The sequence below is a fragment of the Bombus impatiens genome, unplaced genomic scaffold (assembly GCF_000188095.3).
Source record: "Bombus impatiens unplaced genomic scaffold, BIMP_2.2 scf_0899, whole genome shotgun sequence".
Taxonomy (NCBI): domain Eukaryota; kingdom Metazoa; phylum Arthropoda; class Insecta; order Hymenoptera; family Apidae; genus Bombus; species Bombus impatiens.
Genome location: NT_177318.1, coordinates 89,497 through 111,896, shown reverse-complemented (window position 1 = coordinate 111,896; position 22,400 = coordinate 89,497). Strand labels below are relative to the sequence as shown.

Below are 22,400 nucleotides of genomic sequence, written 5' to 3'. Positions count from 1 at the left end.
AAGAATTAATGCATCTAGTAAATTATGTGTACGCGGCATAATTTCATCCTACGCATAAAACGTGTGCAATTTAACATGATCATTGCACGAGGGAAACGTTGATTGGTCCATCGATTTATAAGATCCGTATAATCAACCAATGAGAGCAAAATTGGGGGACAAAACTCAGGTTCCCTTGCAATATGGCTGTCAGTATAAATTTGATGCTTGAACATGCGTTTCTCTCCGAAAATTTTGACAAGTAGTCTGTCTATCTATCACCTTTTTCGAAATATAGAGCGTAATGTGATTTTCGGGGAATCAATACAGTGGAAAACGGCTATGCGGATTAGCTGAAGCGTAGCAGTAAAATAAATTATATTTTGAAATCAGGTATGTTTAAGCGTTTGTTCATCGCTATTTATTTATATGTCCATATTGTGTTTCTTTACGATATCTTGAAAAATATTATGTTCCGTTTCATTTCCTTAATTAAAACTTGTACAGTTTTCCTCAAATTTTGCATTATTTAAATCCCTGAACTTCTGTACCGATTAAAAAACGCATACTCGCAGATGTCATCTATCCATCTTCACTTCATCAATCTAACTGCACAAACTTTCGTTCTTCAAGTTGACAATCGATTTTCCCTATTTGAATCATTTTCTTTTACTTTATCAAATAAATGATAAATAATATGCAGTTTGTTTTATTATTCCCTGTACTCCATTTTATTTTGTATAGTTGGAGCATTCAGTATATTTCCTGTTGAACTGTTGTAATATCCAATAATAAATATACATTTCATGATCATTTTGTCTATGTTTCTGATATGTATGTTTATTAAATGTTTTCATTTATTTACTGTAAATATTATTCCAAATATATAATCATTTTTTAATGATAGTTCATTTTTCAAGTGTTTGTGATACTGTATATACATGTGTACACTCTTATTTTGATTTTAGGCATTCACAGCTGTTTATTGATCAACATAGTTTGTAAACATGACATCAAGGTAAAGTACTGTCAATTATAATTGTGTTGTTAAAATGAGATGTATGGAATAATATTAATATTTACACTAATCTACTTACAATTATGCAAAAATGGATTAGTTTATGATACTATGATATAATAACAAACATTAATGTACCATTAGTAATATATTATTATTAAATTTTACATATATTTTATACATAAAAATATAATTTATAATAACTATATTTAATAAATAGTAAATCTTCATGTAATTAATATTTTCAAATTTTATATCTATTATCTCAATAAAATTTTATAACGTGTATATTTATCATATTGCTACTTTATATAATAATAAAGAAAAATTGAAAATAATAAATGCATGTGAATACATATATTAATAGATGATTGTATCTATCTATAGTTGATTTAATAACATGATTGCATACATCATAATGTATGGGTTCTATTAGGCTAGACAGGCTATTCATACTATTGGAAACAGGGACAAATGCAGTAACTAAAAGAGCTGCAGCACAACAATTAGGAGAAGCACAGAGATTACATCCTCATGATTTACATCATTTATTGGCAAGAGTTTCTATCCTTTTAAAGTCTTCACAATGGGATACCAGAGTTTGTGCTGCACAAGCTGTACAAGCTATACTTGCTCAAGTTCCTACTTGGGATCCACAACCCATTAAGAAAGAAACATGTACAGGTAGCTAATTTTAATTTTTTATATACTAAATTTTGTTATTAACATTAAATTTTTTATTCATAGAAGATGAAGAAGCAAAAAGACCAAACAATAAATTAAATTTGGAAAACTTTGATATGGAAAAGATTTTAGCACGTAGTTCATATCTTACTGGATCAGAAGGCAATGAATATGATTTAACAGCTACTGATGGGGAGCAAATGCTACTTCCTAATCAAAAGGAAAAAATTGCTGCTAAATTGGGCCTTCATCCACAATTAATGGGAGTTGATACATCAGAATTGTTTACCAACGAAGATCTTACACCAGAAGTATTACCACCTACGTCAAATATACAAACTAATGTATCTGTGAGTGAAACGCTAAAACAACCTAGTGGTCTTAGTAGACGCGAAATGAATAGAGCTAGACGTAAGGTAATACATAATTGATTACTAATATGCTTAATGTAATAAGATATTCTTATATAGTATTATTTATTTGATAGGCACGACAGTCGGTTTCAAAACAACGTTCACGAGAACCTGATGACCATCGTAACAACGAAGATTATCACAATTCAAATGCTCAATCTCCCATCAATAATGAAAGGGAACCACTAAATAAAAGAATAAAATTAGAGGAACTGATTTCGTTAGAGACTGGCGTTAATAATAATTCACAAACTGAATCAGTCAATGCAGTACCAGACAGCACTGGCTGCTGGCCAGATTCTGTAATAAATTGGCCTCTAGAATCATTTGCAGAAAGTCTCTGTCAAGATCTATTTAGTCAAAAATGGGAAGTAAGGCACGGAGCAGCGACTGCTTTACGTGAACTCGTAAAACTTCATGGGAAAGGTATGAAAAATGATTGTAAGTTGCATTTAAAAAGTAATAAAATACAATATTAATTGAAATTTATTATAGGTGCAGGTAAATCGAAGAATCAAACTGCAGAGAAAATGGCAGAAAGTCATTATCAGTGGCTTATTGATGCCGCCCTACGACTACTATGTGTTTTAGGATTAGATAGATTTGGAGATTTTGTTTCTGATCAAGTCGTTGCGCCCGTACGAGAAACATGTGCTCAAGCACTAGGTTCTCTTTTATTACTAGTGCCAAATCAAAAAGATGATGAAAATAAAAATAGGGGAATTACAGGAATACTTTCAGTCATGCTAAAACTGTTGGAGAATGATGAATGGGAAGCAAGACATGGTGCGCTACTTGCACTCAAATATTTGCTTGCTATACGAGATGATCTGTTAGACGACATGCTACCGAGAGTATTTCCAGCTACTATGCAAGGTCTTTCCGATCCAGTCGATGATGTAGGTGCTGCAGCAGCAAGTGCGCTTATACCAGTAGCATCTGCTCTACCACGTTTGTTAAAATCATCAGAACTAGAAGCAATTGTAATTCGTCTTTGGGAACTTTTACGTGAACAAGATGATCTAGCAGCAGCATGTAATAGTTTTATGAAATTACTTGCTGCTATACTTTCATTACCTTGGGCGCGCTCTTATATTACTCCTCAGCCATTATCGCAGGTAAGATCTATATTAATAGAAGCGTTACTTTTTGTTATTTAACCTTAATATTAATATGACGTTGTTTTAGGTCTTACCACGATTATGGCCATTTCTTAGTCATTCTAGTTCCAGTGTACGTAAAGCCACCTTACAAACATTACAAACATTAACTGAAGATGATGGTGCTCATAATGAAAATAAAAAAGAACGATGGGGCGAAGGAGGTGGACTTGTATTGCAAGAGGCCCTCCGTCATGTTTTTCAACGAGCGTTAATAGAGCACGTAATTGCCATACAAGATGTAGCTGAACGTGTTTGGGAAAATCTAGTCGTACAAAGCGATCTCGAACTTTTATTGCATGCAGCGTGTCCTCTTGTCAGCACATGGCTTTGCCTTGCAATGCAACCGGAACACGTGCCATTTAATCCGAACTTACTCATGATAACCACTCCTAATAAAGGAGCTAAGAATAATCAAGTTTCTGGTACTTGCGACGGACAATCAGATGCTAGTAATAACGGAGGAAATAATACTGTTGGTGGAAATGTAAAATCCATATCCGAATTAAAAGTTTATATTGGTGGAATCGAAACTGTAGCTCCAAACATAAGGAAATCAAACTTAATTCATGCTCGTTGTAGAGCTGCACGAATGTTGGGGTTGTTATCGCATTACGTAGTACAACCAGCACCAGGTGTTACTTACACACCAGATATACTTAGTCCTTCACTTTGTTATGCTAAAGTATTGCTAGCACATCTGAATTCGCGTTCAGCATTACAACGCACCATTGTAGGTTTGACGATGTCTCATTGGGCGACTGTAAATAAGATGAAACCACCTACAATACCAGATATTTTAAGGTATCAAATGAAATCTTCCTATCTTACTTATATTTAATACAATACAATAATAATATATTTGTTCTCAAAAGGAAGAGACTATTGGAGTGTTTGAACGAGTACGTATACTACGATGAGATCGCCACATCTTTTACTCGTCTGTTACACGACAGTCGCGGTTACGTTGCCACTCTCAAACATTATAACCTGCCTGTTCTTATCAAGGTAGAACCATCGGGAGTGATGACGCTCGACCAAATTGCAATCCTTGCTGGGAAACCAATTTCAAAACTTTGTGCCATGGGTAATACGACAAACTATGGAGGACCTAGTGGAAGTTTTAGCAACAGCTCTAATCCGATTAAATTAAAGCCAAAGTTGATTGAAAGTTTAGAAGAAAGGCGGAGTGCAGTGAAACTAGGTGCTGCCGATATAGCAGCACAGCAACTTTCATATAATGTTATGTCAACGGCAGCACTCGCTGGTGCTGCAACAATGTTACATTGTCTTCCTCCATCCCCACAACCTCTTAACCCATTGATAAAACCATTAATGGAAGCTATTAAACGTGAAGAAAATGAAGAACTACAAAAACTGGCTGCAAAGCATTTGTCGTATTTAGTTGATCTCTGTGTAGATAGAAAACCTACTCCTAATGCAAAGGTTTGCATGGAAAATAATATCGTTAACATAAACGGATATTGTATTCTCTTTGAATAATTTAATTTAACTTTATATCATAGATATCGACCAATTTATGTACATTCCTATGCTCGGATACTGAATTTACACCTCGTGTAAATTGTAGTACAAACGCAGATCTATTTGACGGAATTCTTACTTTAAGCAATAGACAGAAACATGCTGAAAGAATAGCTTATAATCGGGGAACCAACAGCGGACTTAGTGGAGGCAGAGGGCCTGGCCGGCCACCAACAACTGAAATTCCTTTAGAAGAACTACTTGCTTATGAAGAACCTGAAGCTAAAGCTGATAGAACACGTCGTCGCGGAGCTACTTTAGCACTTACCGCTATAGGTTTGCAATACAACATTCTAATACGATATAAACGCGTTATATAAATTTAGAATATTCATTGTTTTTTGTAGCTACTCTATTTGGTGCACAATTACCTACACGTTTGCCGCATCTTTGGGAACTAATATTACCAAACGTATTACGAGAAAAAAACAAAATCACTAATCGTGAAAATATTCAAGAAGAAGTAAATCAGTTAATTTTTGGTTTACAAGTTTTAGAAGTTATGGCTCCCAGTCTTCATAAAGCCTTACTGCCTCCTGTCCTAGAATGCCTTTCATTCTTATGTGAATTATTGGCTCATCCTTACAAAGCTGTCAGACACATGGCATCCAGATGTATAGCTGTATTAGGTACATTAGATACAGAGAAGGTAATGCTTTAAATTAATATAATATTCGATTTCAATTTGACGATTAAATCTTAATCTCAAAAAATTGTATTCCAGATAATAATGCAGATTACAAACCATGTAATACCACTTCTAGAATCAACTGGTGGAGAGAAAATATACTCAGGAACTGTAACAGCACCAAGCGAAGTAGATTCAGTAAAACAAGGCGCAGCCGAAGCATTAGCGTGTCTTGTCGAAAGTTTAGGAGTTAATATCGTTCCATATGCTGTGCTCTTTATGGTTCCATTGCTTGGGCGTATGAGTGATCAAAATCAGGCTGTAAGATTAGCTTGTAGTGCTACGTTCGCAACACTCGTGCAACTTTTGCCCCTTGATCCTGGTGCGATTACGGATCCACCAGATTTAATGTAAGTCTAAATTTTACTAACAAATGTTAATTTAACATATACATCATAAATCTTTGAAATATTTTAGAGAAAAGAAAACACAAGAGTGGCGGTTCTTAGAACAACTTTTGAATCCACGCAGTATCCCAGATACCGTATTACCGATTCCAGTATCTGCAGAGTTACGTTCTTATCAACAACAAGGCTTAAATTGGTTAAATTTCTTGAATCGTTATCGACTTCATGGTGTTTTATGCGATGACATGGGCCTTGGAAAAACTTTACAAACTCTTTGTATACTAGCTTTAGATCATCATCGTAATCCTTGTGCTCCACCAAGCTTGGTGGTGTGTCCACCAACTCTAACTGGTCATTGGGTGTATGAGGCAGAAAAGTTCTTCAAAACCAAAGATCTCTCAGTGTTACAATATGTTGGCACCCCACCTGAGCGTGAAAAATTACGTCCAATGGTTACTTATCACAAACTCGTCGTTGCAAGTTACGAAATAATCCGTAAGGATATCGATTATTTCGAAACTTGTCAATGGAACTACTGTGTACTCGACGAAGGTCACATTATTAAAAATGGAAAGACAAAAAGTGCTAAGGCAACTAAACGATTGCATGCGAATCACAGACTTATACTTTCGGGAACACCAATACAAAACGATGTACTTGAATTATGGTCCTTGTTTGACTTTTTAATGCCAGGTTTCCTGGGTACTGAGAAACAATTTGCGGCAAAGTACTCACGTCCTATACTAGCCTGTAGGGAACCAAAAGCTGGCCCAAAAGAACAAGAGGCGGGAGCTTTAGCAATGGAAGCACTTCATAGACAAGTAATTTTCTTTTTCATGTGCATTGTATCTTATTTTTTAATCTTACTAATAATTGAATATATTTGTTAAATTATCTACAACTTTTTGTAATTTTGCATTGTGCAGGTTTTGCCATTCTTACTTAGACGAAATAAAGAAGATGTCCTCAAAGATTTACCACCAAAAATTACACAAGACTATTATTGCGACTTATCGTCATTACAACGTACGCTATACGAAGATTTCCATACTCGACGTTCTGCCACTTTATTATCCGCTGCGTCGTGCACTTCAACTGGAAATAATGGTTGTAGTGTCTTTGAAGCATTACGATATCTTCGTAATGTTTGTAATCATCCCAAATTAGTATTAAATCAACGACATCCGTTATACGCAACTGTTAGTATCAACATGACATCCGTTAAGATATTTTACTTGTAACTTTAAATTGACAATTATTTTATTTCTAGGTGTGTAATACATTGAAGCAACGAAAGAGCACATTATCTGAGATAGAATATGCAGCCAAGTTACCTGCATTAAAACAATTATTATTAGATTGTGGCATAGGACAGCCACAACGACAACAAAACCGCAATTCTGTAACTACTGATACATCAGATAATCAACCACCGCAGGAGCAACAGTTAGTGAGCCAACATCGAGCTTTAATTTTTTGTCAATTGAAAGCAATGCTAGATATCGTGGAAAAAGATCTTCTTTGTGCCCATTTACCTACTGTTACATATCTTCGTCTCGACGGAAGTGTACAAACCACGCAAAGGCATTCCATAGTAACACGTTTTAACGCAGACCCGTCGATAGACGTGCTTCTGTTAACGACTCAAGTCGGTGGCCTTGGATTGAATCTAACTGGTGCTGACACTGTTATATTCGTGGAACATGACTGGAATCCTATGAAAGATCTTCAAGCGATGGATCGAGCACATCGTATTGGTCAAAAGAAAGTAGTGAACGTATACAGGTTAATCACAAGATCGACGGTAGAGGAAAAGATCATGGGACTGCAGAAATTCAAACTTCTCACAGCAAATACCGTAATTTCAACGGAAAATGCATCTCTGGAAACAATGGCAACTGATCAGGTAAAATATATAAATCTAAATTTATTAACTTGCATAGTTATAGCTATTTCAACAATAAAAGTTTTGTAATAAACTAATAAATAAATTTATTTTTTTACAAAAATATATTACATATAATCCTGATACTTTTATCTTTTTCGTGTTTTAACTTTTTTTATGTTACTTCATATTCCTCATTTTAATTCTACAATAAAGCTTTAAATAGATATAAATACACACGCATATAATACAAAACAATTCTTGAAATATGCTATAATTAATTATGAAAGAAATTTCAATTTATAATAGATTTTATTTGTAACAATTTTTTATAGCTACTCGACTTGTTTTCATTGGACAGTGGCAAAGAGAAAAAATCAGAAATACAGGATGATGCCACGTCTAAAATTAGTGAGGTTCCAGGCATTAGCCGTTCCGTTTTAGATATTCTCCCTGAACTATGGGAACAACAACAGTATGACGATGAATATGACATGCAGTCATTTCTATCTACTTTAAAGTGAGCTTATGGTTTTACACATCAGTATCACCGAGTACATTTATTTAACAGTTACATGTGTTTAAGATGATCACTTTGTGAAACATACGTGAATTGGACCTGATAGAAAAACAGTAATCTTAATTTTATGGACTGAGAATGACAAATAATCAATGGATCTATAAAGGAATATACGAATTACTTATAAAAAAGAAAAGATAAGGAAGAAAAAAACATAGATAAATAAGTTACGGATTATATTGATTAAGTACTATGAATAAGTGAGTCTTGTTTATTTATAATAACTTATAAAAATGTTGATACAATTACAATTCCGTATTTGTACCAAACAACATTGTGATGTGTTTATTTATATTATACTAGTCTCTTCCTTTATCATTGTTTCTGTATACCACCACAACATATCAATTGATAAAAATGGCAATGCTAATTGTCTTTTTCTCTTCTTCTTCCTGTTTAAAATGATTTCCAATGTGATAAGTTACAATTATCACAATTTCATGTTCACCTCATAGTTTCGATACACATTTCGGATCCAAGTTCCCGGCCGCAAATATATTATGGGGATCCAAGTGTGCTTTGGCTGCTCTATAAAGGGACACTCCCACTTTTCCTACTGCATCCGCGTAAAAACAAGAACGTAATTTTCCTATACCGTGATGATGAGACAGAGAACCACCATTTGCAAGAATTTCTTCGCGTGCAACGTGCTCGATAGTCTCATATGTTTCTATCGGGTTCGGAAGATTCTTGTAATTAAATGCCATGTAAAAGTACACACAACAACCGGCATCGTAAGTCTGTGTAACACGACAAGAGATAAAGTATTGTTCGACACCACGTGAATAACACTCTCTGATCACACGAGATTTCACATTCCTACACAACGGTAACGCACGATTCCAGGAGACGGACGTCTCAAATGATTCAGCTAAAACGTAGTACTCGAGACCCAGATCTCGGATATAAGCTATAACGAATGTTAAAAGGTAACCTCGTTCACCATTCGTTTCTCCTGCTGGAATACCATTGTATTGCTTCGCGATGTTGTAAATCTTTTGTTCCTGTGCTGCCACCTCGGCAGTTGAGCTACCTTCGAACAATAAAGTAGCGACACATATTTGATCCCATTTGAAACGTTTTATCCTAGTAATGTAAGCTTGTTTTAATCCTTGCAAAATTAAGCCACTCCAACTAGATTCTGGTCGCAACATCTGACCGAACTGGAACTGTTCATTGTCCATCAATCGTATACTAGTCGGCTGACATCGTTCCTTAGCTACCTGCTCATAAAAATGGTACAGTTTTTTTTATAAGAAACAACTGCAATATATTCAATGTTAATTTTAATCAAATATCTTAATAACCAAGAAAGTTTGTCAAGCATTAAAAAGGAATTCAAGAACAAGAAAATCTAAATAAAGCTGCAGTTGTATCATTCCTTTTTTAATTTGAACTATCCAAAAAGGAATAATAATAAAACTGCAATATATAACAGATATTCTCTAGTAAGTAATAGTATTTAAATGTATATATATCGCTATTAAATTAATAAAATTTTACCTCACGCAACGCTAATACACCGGCTTGAAAATTTGGGAAAACTATGCTACCGTATTTGACTACTTTTGGCAATGGTCTAACTTTGATCACCACTTCTGTAACGACGCCCAATGTTCCTTCGCTACCAAGGATCATATGGTCAAAGTCAGGACCACAAGAAGCTCTTGGTACCAATATACCTCTTTCGAGTGTTATTTCTGGATCATCCGTTCTACCGGTAACCATTCTCACTCGTACAACTAGGTCTTCGATGTTCCCATATCGATTCTTTTTCATGCCACTCGCCCTCGTTGCAACCCATCCACCTAAACTGTTCTTTCAAGAAATAAAATCGATCATGCGGCTAGTAGTCTTGTACTTGATGTAAATAACTATTTGACATACTTTTCTTATCGTATACCTGTGCATACGATGTTTGCACGAAAGATTGTTCATAGAAATGTGAGATGAAACGTAAGTGATAGGCTCTTTGTGCTTTTTATTTTATGAAGTAACTTTTAATTCTTTAAATGAAACTAAAATATTGTGTAGCTTTACTCATGCAAAGAATATAAGTACACTTTTAATTATACTAAAATACAAGCACCTGCAATTTTCACGACATTTAGTATGATCATGATCTTCTTCAACAATTCTCTGACATGCACGATTAAATGTAACGTAATTAGTATTCAGTAAATCACTCCAGTAAAATTTAATTTTAATTCAAAGAAGTTGAGAATAGTCCAATTGAATATAAAAGATAATTGCCATTTAATATTACTTAGGAAGATTTGCATTTTATAGTTTACTGTATTATAAACTTTAATCTATATCTTAAATAAAAAAAATTACATTTGCAATTAAACAAAACAGGAAGAAGAAGGAAAAGAAAGTCAAATTCAGCATAGCAGTTCGCAATAAGGCATTCTATGAAAAGTACGCTAATTGAAACGTTTCTATGTCCATTTTCTTCCATATACCTTCTTTCACAAATAGACAATAGACAATTTCAAAAAAAGAACTTTATAACTTGCTAGCTATGACGATTCTTATTATAGATATACTAATATTGCGTAAAACGTCGTAAAATTACACGTGTTTGTATTCAAACAGTTAATATCCTAAACAAATATTTGTTGCGAACGAATAAAACGGACTTTCTGTTTTAATATAATATGGTGTACCTAGAAAATTCGTAAGAATCGGGTTCGTGACCAGAAGTCAGACCTTGCAGTCGGAGTTGCTTTTCGAGGTCTTGGCCGATAATACCAGCCTCGCAACAAGCAACTAGGTTTTCTCTGTCTATCCACAGTATTCTATTCATTTGCGAAGTGTCCAACAATATTATCGTTCGCCGTTCGTTCGTCGGACACGAGGCAGCACCGCTTACGCTCGTTCCACCGCCGAATGGAATACAGACTGATCCATATCGAGCACACAATTTAATTATTTTTACGACGTCCTCGTGGCACTCTGGAAATGCATAGACATAGATGTCATTGTTATAAGACAAAGCATTTTAACTTCTGATTTGTTAGAATTTGCCCAATAATTATGTCAACTTTTTGACATATTTTGCAATCTAAGAAAAACTTGAGAAAACTTAAATTTTGATTTTTAATCTTGTTCGGCTCTACTCAATAATAGGCAATAAAACAAAATTAGGCAAATAAACAATAATAAAACAGGTTTATGAATTTAAAGGAATAGACGAGAATAAAACATTTATGAATTTAAGAAATAAGCAATAATAAAACATTTATGAATTTAAAAAAATAAGCAATAATAAAACATTTATGTTTTGTTCTCCGAATTTGTTCAATAACACTAATAAGTGCATGATGATATGATTATTACGTAATGGGTCATGAATAAATATGTATATGTAGGTATGTCTATCCGCTGCGCTGTAGCTTTAGAGGAGCTAAATTAGTCATACTCTGGGAATATATTCACTTGTAGGCAAGTACTATTCTCATTCAAAGCATTCAAAAGGTTAAATATCAATCCATTTTAGGACATAATACATAGGACATAATATAATACGAACACTGATATATGTAGAAAACATTAAAGTGACATTAAACGATAGGTTATTTTTTAAGTAGCAAAGGAAATGGAAATGAAGAGTAAATAAAAATGATAGCACAAAAATTTTACGATTTTTATAGTAGTATAGTTTATTTTTAGCCTTCCGGCCGAGAAAGGAACTCGGTACACAATTATTTTCCCTATTGCCTTGCATTTTCATTGATTCAGCTACAATTTACACACACATCCATTCATTCATTCGATCCTTAATTTTCTATTACAATTTATATATCATATATCTACTGTCTATCATCTATCTATCTCTAACTATTAACTATTCCATATGTCTATTATCTTTTATATATTGCATAAATCTTTATCTAATTGCCTAATTTACCTACTTAACTAAATACCCTTTTTCGCTTCGCACTTCCCTTTTTCTTCTTTTCCGATTTCGTCGCCCAGTCTACAACCCTATCTTTTCCTTCTTCGTTGACTATGTCTCCTATACTAATTCTAATTATACTAATTCCTAATTCCTTACACTATCTTGTAAAAGAGTAATTTTGACGTATATAACAATTGAAAAGATATTCGAAATGAAAAGATGAAGCAAATATTCATCGTGTCGTTTCACATTTATACGTATATAAGGTATTCGTTTAATATCACTTATTCGCGCAATTCATGGTATAACATAGAAACGTATTCAGGAAATTATAGACTACACATCTACATATAACTAAGTCAAGGTTGAGAAGTTTGTTGTAGTCTATCTACTCGATATTCAACTCACTTCATACACTATACATAGGTAATTACGTTTAGTTGAAGCTAACTTTTAGTTTATTAAATAAATGCTTTAAATAAATGAAAGAAACTTTAAACAATAAATCTCACCTCAAATAGCAAACGAATGTATTAAATTTCCATTTAAATGAACTACTTAGTGAAACATTTGAATTTAAAAAGAATACGAACTAAGGTAAATGTGCACGTATGTATATCTATATTTACTTCTAACAAGCAGTTGATAATTATTTTTCATTATATTGACATGCTGTGCAAATTATGAAATTTATTTTGTTTACAAGTGTTTTGATCTTACTGCTCGTTGATTTTGAATGTAACTACATTAATTTATTGAATTACCGTAGTGGTAATGGTTTTACATTTCGTAATAACAGCTAAAAGAAATTGACAAATAAAAAGAGAAAAACAAATGAACCTGAAAAGATAAAAATGAGTTGATGTTTGTATATATTGCCACAAGGAATATGATATGAACTGCAATGTAATACACAAAATGTACATGGTAAGTACATAGATAGTTTCTAATAGGCAGTTATTACGTAGATCATGTTTTTTAGATCAAGAACTACATCATACAGTGTATACTAATACATATTACTATCAGGTGAAAGTAAATGAATTGTGTCACTGGTACGATAATTAAACAAGTTAATAGGATATTTTAGATCATTAAAAATATAATATAACAATTTGAAATTACTCACTTGGCCAGAGAACTATATCCGGTATTCGATCGAACGATCCATGTTTGAGGAGATAAATTTCCCGAAGTGTATGCCCATGTGCTCTAACCAAGCGATCGATACCCTTCAAGGAATATTCGATATTTAATTCTTGAATCGCTTCCAACACTTTCGAAGAAATGATCGGTTCTGGTAGATTTGTCGGTATCGATTGAGATACATTCCTTTGGGTTGGATCTATACCAAACGTGTCTTTTACCCATTGCGTGAAATACGGAAGTTGCTGGTTTCCAATCGGATATCTGCAAAAATATTTCATTTATTAGTATGAGTAATAAAACATTACAAAAAAGAATAAAATATATTGATATTAAATTAATTCAATATTTATTTGTAGAGTAATAACAATACTTAAAAAATGGGCCAACAAGAAGTATAGACAAGTTAATTTTTTGGGAGAAAAATATAATATTTTGGATTACTTATAAGATTATTTAATTATGAAAATTTGATTTTTGTGTCAGTGAATTTCTTAATTAAATTAATAGGCAAAGGCATTAAATAAAATATATAAAATAGTTATTTGTTAAATACTAAATATTAGCAATAAAATTTATATTAATCAAAATTAATTAAAAATTTGATTTAATAGTCATATTGAAATCCTAAAAGTAATTAATTCCATTTTCAAGTTTTGAATTTAAATTGTGTATATGTAAAACACGAAATGATGTAGGATGTATGATGATGGATGAAATTAAATCCTATATAATTCATTCAATTTTAAGAAATTACATTATAAGATATTTCTACATATCTATTTTATTTTGGTTTCACTTAACTATTATAAGGATGTGTTTTATCATGATTAATTTTATTTAACTGTTATAATTATAATGATATAATGTTATGACTTGCAAGTTAGTAGATTAAAGTGAAATGTCTCGTATTGTATTATACTATAAGTAATTACATTTAGATTTGTTTAATCAGCGTATCTTATCATGACGATTGCATACGAATTGAATCATATGCGTAGTATCGTGGACAAGAAGACATGAGGCGGCACTCGATAGCAAATATCACCACTCGTGTCGGACGACGGCGTGTTAGCGCCTTAGGTTTCGAACGTTCGGGACCCGAGTTCGAATTCCGGCGACCGGATTTTTTTTCTACACATCAAACGTGGAAGAAAAACAGCAGAAAAACGTTACAACTATCACGGGCAATATTTACACCTCGAGCGTTTAACAGGAGACGCAGAGAAGGCGACACACATAAGACGTTGTGAGCCGAGTGTGAGGATAAGACGTACGACGATACTACATATATTTCCCAGAAGTTAAACGTCGTTACTGATGCTCATAACCCATTTAAACAATGTTTCCTTTTTTCTTTTAATGAAATATCACAAAGAATAGGGTTTCAGTTATATTTTATAATATTTCATTATGAAATGTTTATATATATGTTGTTCAATGATAATCAATTTCTACTAAAATTTACTTAACTTTCAATAATAAATGAAAATTAGTGAAACGTTTTAAACAAAAATCAATAAACACACAAAGAGAATATGTATTTTTATATTTATATTTTTACTCGCTTGTACCACATACGTTTGTTTACGCTTATTAGAAGCAATTTGCTGGGTAGAAAACGGTAAGTATAACTGCGTTCTTCAAGACCAACAAAGTAAATAAGACCAACTAAGAAACAGTTTCTTAGTTGCGCGAACTTGCGACGATTACATGGAATATACAAGTTTCGAAAATAACATTTATTGTCCAATAATACATATATTTACAATACGATATATTTAAATTGTTAACCGCATCATTCTTTATTCAGAAATTTTATGACCATGAAATTGTCCTCATTAATAAGGATAAATCAATTTCAGATGGATCGACTTTAATTCGTGCAAATATAAATATTACATAATATATTTACGACACGAATGAAACAAGTGATTAAAAAATAGAATATTAGTGCCTATAAATAAAAAAATTATTATATTAAAAAGATTAAGACTCTGGGTGATGAGTTAATTCGTCTTCTTCAGTTTACAATTTAACACCAAATAATATATACAGTGATAAATCAAAGAATTGACACAAACCACATTTTCTCTTAAAATATTGCACAAAACTTGTAAAACACGATTTTTTGTAAACTGTAATTTTCAAGTGTAAAATTTAGGTATATCATAATTTGTTATTAGTAAGCAGCTATAGAATAGAAGTGAATAATAAAAGACTGAAAAGCGTAACTGAATGTTTTTAATATTTTAATGTGATATTAGATTTAAATTATTATAAAATTGGTACGAGATAATCAGTTCTAGAATTATTTCGAAACCGATATAAAGTCAAAAAATAATTTAAAAGCGATATAAGAATCGATATACAACAGAATATATCGTAATTCGTATTGGTAAACAGTAAGCAGCTGTTCAAAATAAATAATAAAAAACGCATAATATAGCACCTTCGTTATAAAAACTCTTCGTGGAATTGTATCAAATAATTTTTCAATAAACTTATTTTGTACTATTTACCATTCTGCTTTTACGATTTTAAACAAGCTTGCTGCATTTTTTAAGTTCAGAAGCTTATTGTATCGTTCATCGTTGATTATTAGTAATTAGACAATATAGCATATAGTAATAGCAGTAGTTAGTAGTAGTAGTTTAGCAATTAAATACGATTAACAAGGGAACATCTCTAAGCCAGAAATTCGAAAAATTATGAAAATTCGGAGATATGTAGAGCGTATGTAGCCATGTATTGAGCAATTTTCTTCTCTTGCCCAAATTCGCTCTAAGGAGGTAAAATCGACTCCTGAAAATTCAACTATTTTCCGATTTTATGTTATAATCCGCAAACTATACGAGTTAAACTATAACAGCTTTTAAATAAAAATTGTTTATTTTTTCCAACGAAGGCTATCGTTTGGTAAAAGATTTCGTAATTATTTAGAAAGTTGCAATTATCTTGGATTTCGGTGATTTTTTAATATATTATATAAATCAAAGTTTTGAATAATTTTTTTTTGCACGTACCACTGCTGCTCAGGCTATTTTCGAAATATCTGCAAAAAACTTGTCGGATATAATTGTATACCCGTGGCAACGTATTCGCCAATGTTTACAGTTTATATAAGTGGGTTAGGTGTTATTTAATACCGTAGTCACAGTGAGTCGACCGACAACCAATGCGTACCAATGCGACAACTAATGCATACGCTATCATGGCCGCACAATTATAAGCAGAATTCATTATGAGCTACCGACAACTTTTTTGAAATTATCTCTGAAACTATGGTCGAAAGGCGATTAAGTGTGTAGAAAAAGTTGTTCAGAATCATGCCTCGACAATATATAAAAAATATGTCGAAATGCAAAATGCCGGTAGCTTCCTAAACACATAATTACCAAAGATTTATCATTTGTTTATATAATTACAAAAAAGTTATAAAAAAAGTAATTGATAATTTTTCAAAAAACTCATTCTTTGGCGTAAAATCTTAATCAATGATTTAAATAATTATGAAAAAACATAAAAAACATTTAGTTACTTTTTTTTAGTATAAATACAATCTTTGTTGCATTGTTGAATTGTGTTCTTCGATAATCGAAGAACTTTTCAATTTCATTGTACACATACTATGATATGCTAACGTGCAATAAAAAGTTTTCGGTGCACATTTATGCACCTGATGCATCATATAACGTAGGTATGAATTCAGTTATGCGAAACAAAGAAAAATATACGGACTAACGTATCTAATGACAAAGTAATAAATAATAAGTAAACGTGCAATGTCCATTTTAGTGTTCGCAGTCAAGACTAGATATGGACGCTTATCTGAGGAACTGACATTTGCAAATTCAACTAAAGAAAGGAGAAGGGATGGATATGAGAGAGATGCTGATATTGGGCACGTGCAAACGAGAACTCGAGCGCCAATCGATATTTGCTCGAAATAATCGATAAGGATCGGTGTCAAGTTTCGTTTAACACTTTATCTCATTCGGCATGCTCAAAGCTCATGTCAAAGCCCCATTTCCAAGAATTACTGGTATTAGCAACGTATGCTTAAATGAGCACTACAAGTAAAATAGTAATAAACAGTAAGTAAAGTAATAAGTAATAAATGATTCCACTCTTTGTTACTTTCATTTCAGTACAGCGTTCAAGGTTATCATTTGTCTAGTGAAAACAGATTAGCAATAAAAAAAATGATGCTTTCTTTGTAGTGTGCCATATTACAGTACTATAGATGTCAACAATAAGTAAGTATATCTAAAGTATATCTCTGTAACGATCGTATAAAGATGGTTCGCATAAATCCTGCAAATACAATTCGTTTACTTATGATTACGTTCAAAATTGTGAATAATAACAATATAATGAGATATTATAATGAGAAGAGAAATCGACTTACAAGATATAATAAAAGATACGCTTATTGTATTAATTTGTGGAACCGCTTAAACTACATTCTGTAGAATTTCTGGATAATATATAACGAGATGCACGCAAAGAACATTCAGAAGCGATAGAGATCTAAGATGAGTGTGTACCAGAACAAGAAGATATTGTGACTTTAGAATACAAAATTAATGTTGTTGCATTTTGGAAAAGTGGAAAGAGGACGCGACTTTCCCTAGACACTCCCAGGCATAAATTTTGAAAAGTTTCATATCTTTAACAATTGTATAAGTATATAATTGTATAGTATTTGTAAGTATATAATTGTATAATTGTATCTATCCGTTTTGTATCTGTGCATAATTACCTTGTTTAGATTATTAGATGGAAAGAGACGGTAAACAGACGGAGAACACGGCGGGAAAAATTGTTACAAATTTCCGAATATGTTTATAACAAGTTATTCGTGATTTGAGCTTTTGAAGATGGGCACTAGAAGCTATTGAAGAAATAGGTTCGAGAAATTTAAAAACTAAAATTTTTCAAACTGGATTTTCAATTTTAAGAAAACTTAAAATTAATAATATAAAATAGTATCAAGAAAAGTAAACAAATTTATTACCCGATTATATGGCACTGATACCACGCAGTTAAATGAAATTGCTTCGTCTTTTATTAATAATATAAAATCTTATACTAGAAATATCGGAAAATACGTGCTGTACAGTAATCAATGCTGATGAAAGCGGATTAGATAAAATTACATTATGGCTGCACTCTATCTAGGCAAAGATCAAAAACGGTTATAAAGTCTATATCAGCTACAACACACAGTTATACTATACTCCCCATAATATCAACTTCTGGGAAATTTATTTAACCGCTTTATATTGTCCTAAAAGAACAGAATGGTAAGTTTGTTTCATGTGTACAACTGTCTTGAAAAAAAACTGTTCAATGAACAGTTAACGGTCGTATATCTACCAAATGCAGAATCTCGGAAGTTGACATCGTGATCTGGACAATGTTAATCTAAATTACAAAATAGTATCATGTTGTAATCAGCATACTGAAATATTCACAATATCGAATACAGCAATAATGTAACTGATATATATAGTTCCGCATAATGAAGAACTTTATATGAATATTTTCCGATCTTGTAGTATTATTTAATTGTGATGATTGGTATCATTAAATTACAGTTTCTTATTTTATCTCTATTTTCATCGTCAAAGTATTACGATGTATGTACATACTTGCTTACTCGTGGTATAAAAGTGAATATATTATATTGATAGAAAGGAAATCAAATAATGCTGAAAATCCAGTAGATCTCGCTTTCTCACAACAAGATTGTCTTAAACATTCCTTTGCAGAATTTCATTATCATGAAGAATAATTCATAATACAATTCACATGACATTTACATTTTCGAAATTATTTATTTATTCTTTAAGTGTCTATTTACACACGTAAAAGTGGATGAGGAATTGTTAGAATAACTGGACAGGCAAGTGGAGAGGAAACCAGAGGAGATAGAGAAGAAGCTGAAGGGAAAACTAAATGTCAAAGCATGCACATACAGCAGAATATACGAAAGGAAAATGTATAAGAAGAGGGAGTAAGGAGACAGGAAAGGAGGAGGGAAGAGAAACTAAACAACGAGGACAGCTTGATTATGTGAATAATATCATGGTTTTCTTCCTACATATTTTGCAGGCTCTTGGAGTATTATTAGTCACTATATATTACATCCGAAAATATGAAAATGTACAAATAGTGCAATAAATAACTTACTTACTTATATACTTACTTCTTTAATTGCTTATTAAACATCTATATTATTTGCTACGAGAAAGAATAAAAAAGAAGTTTGATAATCATGTTACTAATGGCAAGTTCTTACGAAGATATATTATACCTACAGTTCTATTCTTTTCTTTTATTTTCATCTGGTATATTTACTTATTGTGTAATAAGAGAGTGAAGTATATAAGTTACCTTACTTTTGTAATTGTGCAACACAACAAAGCTTGTATTTGTATTTAAAAAAAAGTATTTGTCTTTTATGCTGTTTCGTAATTATTTAAACTATCGATTAAGATTTTACGCTAAAACAGAAATTTTTAGAAAAATTATTAATTTTTTGTTTATAAATTCTTTCTAATTATATAAATAACTGATAAATCTTTTACTAGACGATAGTCCTCATTAAAAGAAACAACTTCTGTTTGAAAACTATTTTTCTATCTTTTATAATTTGCGAGTTATAACACAAAATCGAAAAATAGCTGAATTTTCAGCGGTTATTTTACACACTTAGAGTCAATTTGGATGGTAAAAAAATTAATAAAAAATTTCATAATTTTTTAAACATTCAGGTTGTGGATCTTTTCTATAAGTTAAAGTAAAGTGTTTGATCTTCTCAAAATACTCGATTTCTTACTATAGATTAAACATTACAGATTATAGATTAAACGTAGAAAGATAAATATTACACAGATTAACTATTTGCTTCTTCCTTTTAACATAAATAACATAATGAATATCGAATAAATAATAGTTTTGCATTTAAGCGAATCGAACAATCAAATGTTAAATTGATGATACGAATCTGTTAAAACCGTTGAATACAATAGGAAATAAAAAAACTCAATTGTACGATAAAATTAATGTTGATGTATATTGATTTTATGTGATAAATTCGACCCGTTTTTGAAATTGTTTGCAACGGATATTTGTTAGAATATTAATTAAGCAAAAACTAAATACAAGAAACCAAATGTGTGCTTAAGTAAATTAAAGTGGTTCATTTAGATCTATATAGAAATTTAGTATCGTGATAACAAGTATTACTGAATTTCATATATCTTAATCCGCTTATATGATAAACTTAAATTATTTGTCATTCTACTCTCAAAACATAATCAACTTTTCACTTATTCAATTATGGAATAATATAATTATCTAACAGCATAATTATACGTGTGTTTCTTGTAAACAAATTAAAATTAAATTATGTTTAAAAAAGATAATAATAAGTATCTATACAATGATGTAAATTAATATGAAAATTAATAGACGTTTCGTTTCTATAACATTATCTGTATCTTCAAAAAATGATAACACCATTTCCCTTTAATATATCATTGATATTTTTTTACGTATAATATGAACATTATAGAATTCTTATTAGTCTATAGATTATCGTTAAAGCTTTTGATAAAAGATTGTAGGAAACAAAAACAAACAAAATTAAAACAAAAATTAAGTGATTACTTTTTTTGAATTTAAAGAGTCGAAATAATCTACTTTCATACATGTAGGCAACTAACATTTTGTTATACTGATAAAAAATATTATTAAAAATATTATAATATGTAACAAATAAACATATTGAAACATTAAAATATATGTAAATAATTTTTTTTATTTATCTATTCACAAAACAAGTAAAACAATTTATGTATAAAGTTTAATCATCTTTTAGATATATAAATATTTATAGTAACCATTATTATTTTCTAAAATATTAATAAAAGATGAAGATTGAAATATTGATAAAACTTACCTATCACCAGTGAATTCGATGATATATTTTTGGTTCATACGAAATTCCGAATCTTTGTATCCCCAACCATTCCACTTGAGAACTTTTTGCCTTTAAAAATTCAAGAAGATACGGTTATTTGACACATACTGTCACCATTTGGAATTTTGTCTTGGAAAAAGATAAAAGAGAAATCGAATAGAGATTCGTACATCTTTGGCGCGCGCGTTTCTCACACCACGTGACTGGTCAAGCAACCAATCGGTAGGAACAGAAACAGTATTAGCCTCTCATATAGTAAGTTCCTACCCGGTAAATGAATCGAAATTTTCATCATCAAAAATACTAAGTAATAACAAAAATGATAAAAGAAATTAATCATTCCGATGTTTTCGTTGTTTGTCACACAAACAGGTCGTGATATTCACAAAAGAGGTCACAATTGTCACAGTAAGGAAAAAAAATCGATCGATTTCTTTTCTCTTTCACGCTCGAATAGTACTAGGGGTGCTTTAGATTCGCAACATCTGCCGATGAGTCAGCTAGTGCTGGGTTCGAGGCGTGGCTGCAAGTAATTTAGCAGTATCCACGCTCTCGTACAATACTTCATCGCGATATTGTCCCTGGTGTCCGCACCGAAGTTTTTACGAATTGATATGAACCAGAAATTGCCGGTACAAAACTGACCTTTCTTTTGGCACAACACTCTGGAAACGGATGGGTCCATTTAAACTCTCCGCATCCTCGTTCGTATCGTTTTTCGTATTAGACGACATATCTTTTATTGACCGCACCGCGAAGGGCCTAACCTTTTAGTCCGCAGAACACGATCAGTAAAGAGTAGATGCTTGAGCGCGCGCTCTTCGCGGCACTGTGTTGACTATTGACACGCGCACCGGCAAACCAAATTTAAATCAATAGAGCCCCCGCCCTATGACTACCCGCCTACCGACGGATCTCTTCGTGAAAGGAACCAATCATTTACACCAGATACATTCTCGCCGTAAATAACCAATGCTTTCTTCCACCTCTGTTCTCTCCGATGCTGTTACGTTCTACTAGATTGGGGGATTCTTTTCATGTAAAGGACTTCTTACGCA

At 32.0% G+C, this 22,400-nt stretch overlaps 2 protein-coding genes across 6 annotated transcripts; one reads left to right on the top strand and one right to left on the bottom strand.

Annotated features, from left to right (window-relative positions):
- Positions 1-173: 173 nt before the first annotated feature.
- On the top strand, positions 174-8,571 carry LOC100749694 (TATA-binding protein-associated factor 172). Of its 4 annotated transcripts, none has more exons than XM_012390882.3 (15): positions 174-372; positions 948-997; positions 1,434-1,681; positions 1,748-2,097; positions 2,169-2,520; positions 2,590-3,212; positions 3,283-4,058; positions 4,130-4,700; positions 4,781-5,075; positions 5,147-5,448; positions 5,524-5,837; positions 5,905-6,655; positions 6,761-7,033; positions 7,105-7,740; positions 8,055-8,571. In XM_012390882.3, the coding sequence occupies exons 2-15, from the start codon at positions 987-989 to the stop codon at positions 8,241-8,243; spliced, it is 5,691 nt and encodes a 1,896-aa protein (XP_012246305.1). In that variant the 5' UTR covers positions 174-372; positions 948-986; the 3' UTR covers positions 8,244-8,571. The 4 variants fall into 4 exon arrangements, with proteins under 4 accessions (XP_012246305.1, XP_033179210.1, XP_012246304.1 ...); XM_033323319.1 differs by having other exon boundaries at positions 1,745-2,097; positions 5,524-5,656; positions 6,582-6,655; XM_012390881.3 differs by having other exon boundaries at positions 1,745-2,097.
- On the bottom strand, positions 8,495-22,223 carry LOC100749573 (alkyldihydroxyacetonephosphate synthase). Of its 2 annotated transcripts, none has more exons than XM_003492906.4 (6): positions 21,988-22,223; positions 21,322-21,411; positions 13,333-13,613; positions 10,969-11,257; positions 9,803-10,112; positions 8,495-9,522 (listed from the first exon to the last, which is right to left on the bottom strand). In XM_003492906.4, the coding sequence occupies exons 1-6, from the start codon at positions 22,074-22,076 to the stop codon at positions 8,749-8,751; spliced, it is 1,833 nt and encodes a 610-aa protein (XP_003492954.1). In that variant the 5' UTR covers positions 22,077-22,223; the 3' UTR covers positions 8,495-8,748. The 2 variants fall into 2 exon arrangements, with proteins under 2 accessions (XP_003492954.1, XP_033179211.1); XM_033323320.1 differs by lacking the exon at positions 21,988-22,223 and adding an exon at positions 21,513-21,883.
- Positions 22,224-22,400: the final 177 nt, after the last annotated feature.

Bases quoted from the DNA above. Each gene is read 5' to 3' on its own strand.
- LOC100749694 (XM_033323318.1), top strand. From the start codon at position 1,420: ATGGGTTCTATTAGGCTAGACAGGCTATTCATACTATTGGAAACAGGG. The intron at 2,098-2,168 runs GTAATACATAAT...TTTATTTGATAG, and splicing joins TGAATAGAGCTAGACGTAAG to GCACGACAGTCGGTTTCAAA. The intron at 5,449-5,523 runs GTAATGCTTTAA...ATTGTATTCCAG, and splicing joins GTACATTAGATACAGAGAAG to ATAATAATGCAGATTACAAA.
- LOC100749573 (XM_003492906.4), bottom strand. From the start codon at position 22,076: ATGTCGTCTAATACGAAAAACGATACGAACGAGGATGCGGAGAGTTTA. The intron at 21,412-21,987 runs GTCAGTTTTGTA...GAATTTTTAAAG, and splicing joins AGTGTTGTGCCAAAAGAAAG to GCAAAAAGTTCTCAAGTGGA. The intron at 13,614-21,321 runs GTAAGTTTTATC...ATATTTTTGCAG, and splicing joins ATCGAATTCACTGGTGATAG to ATATCCGATTGGAAACCAGC.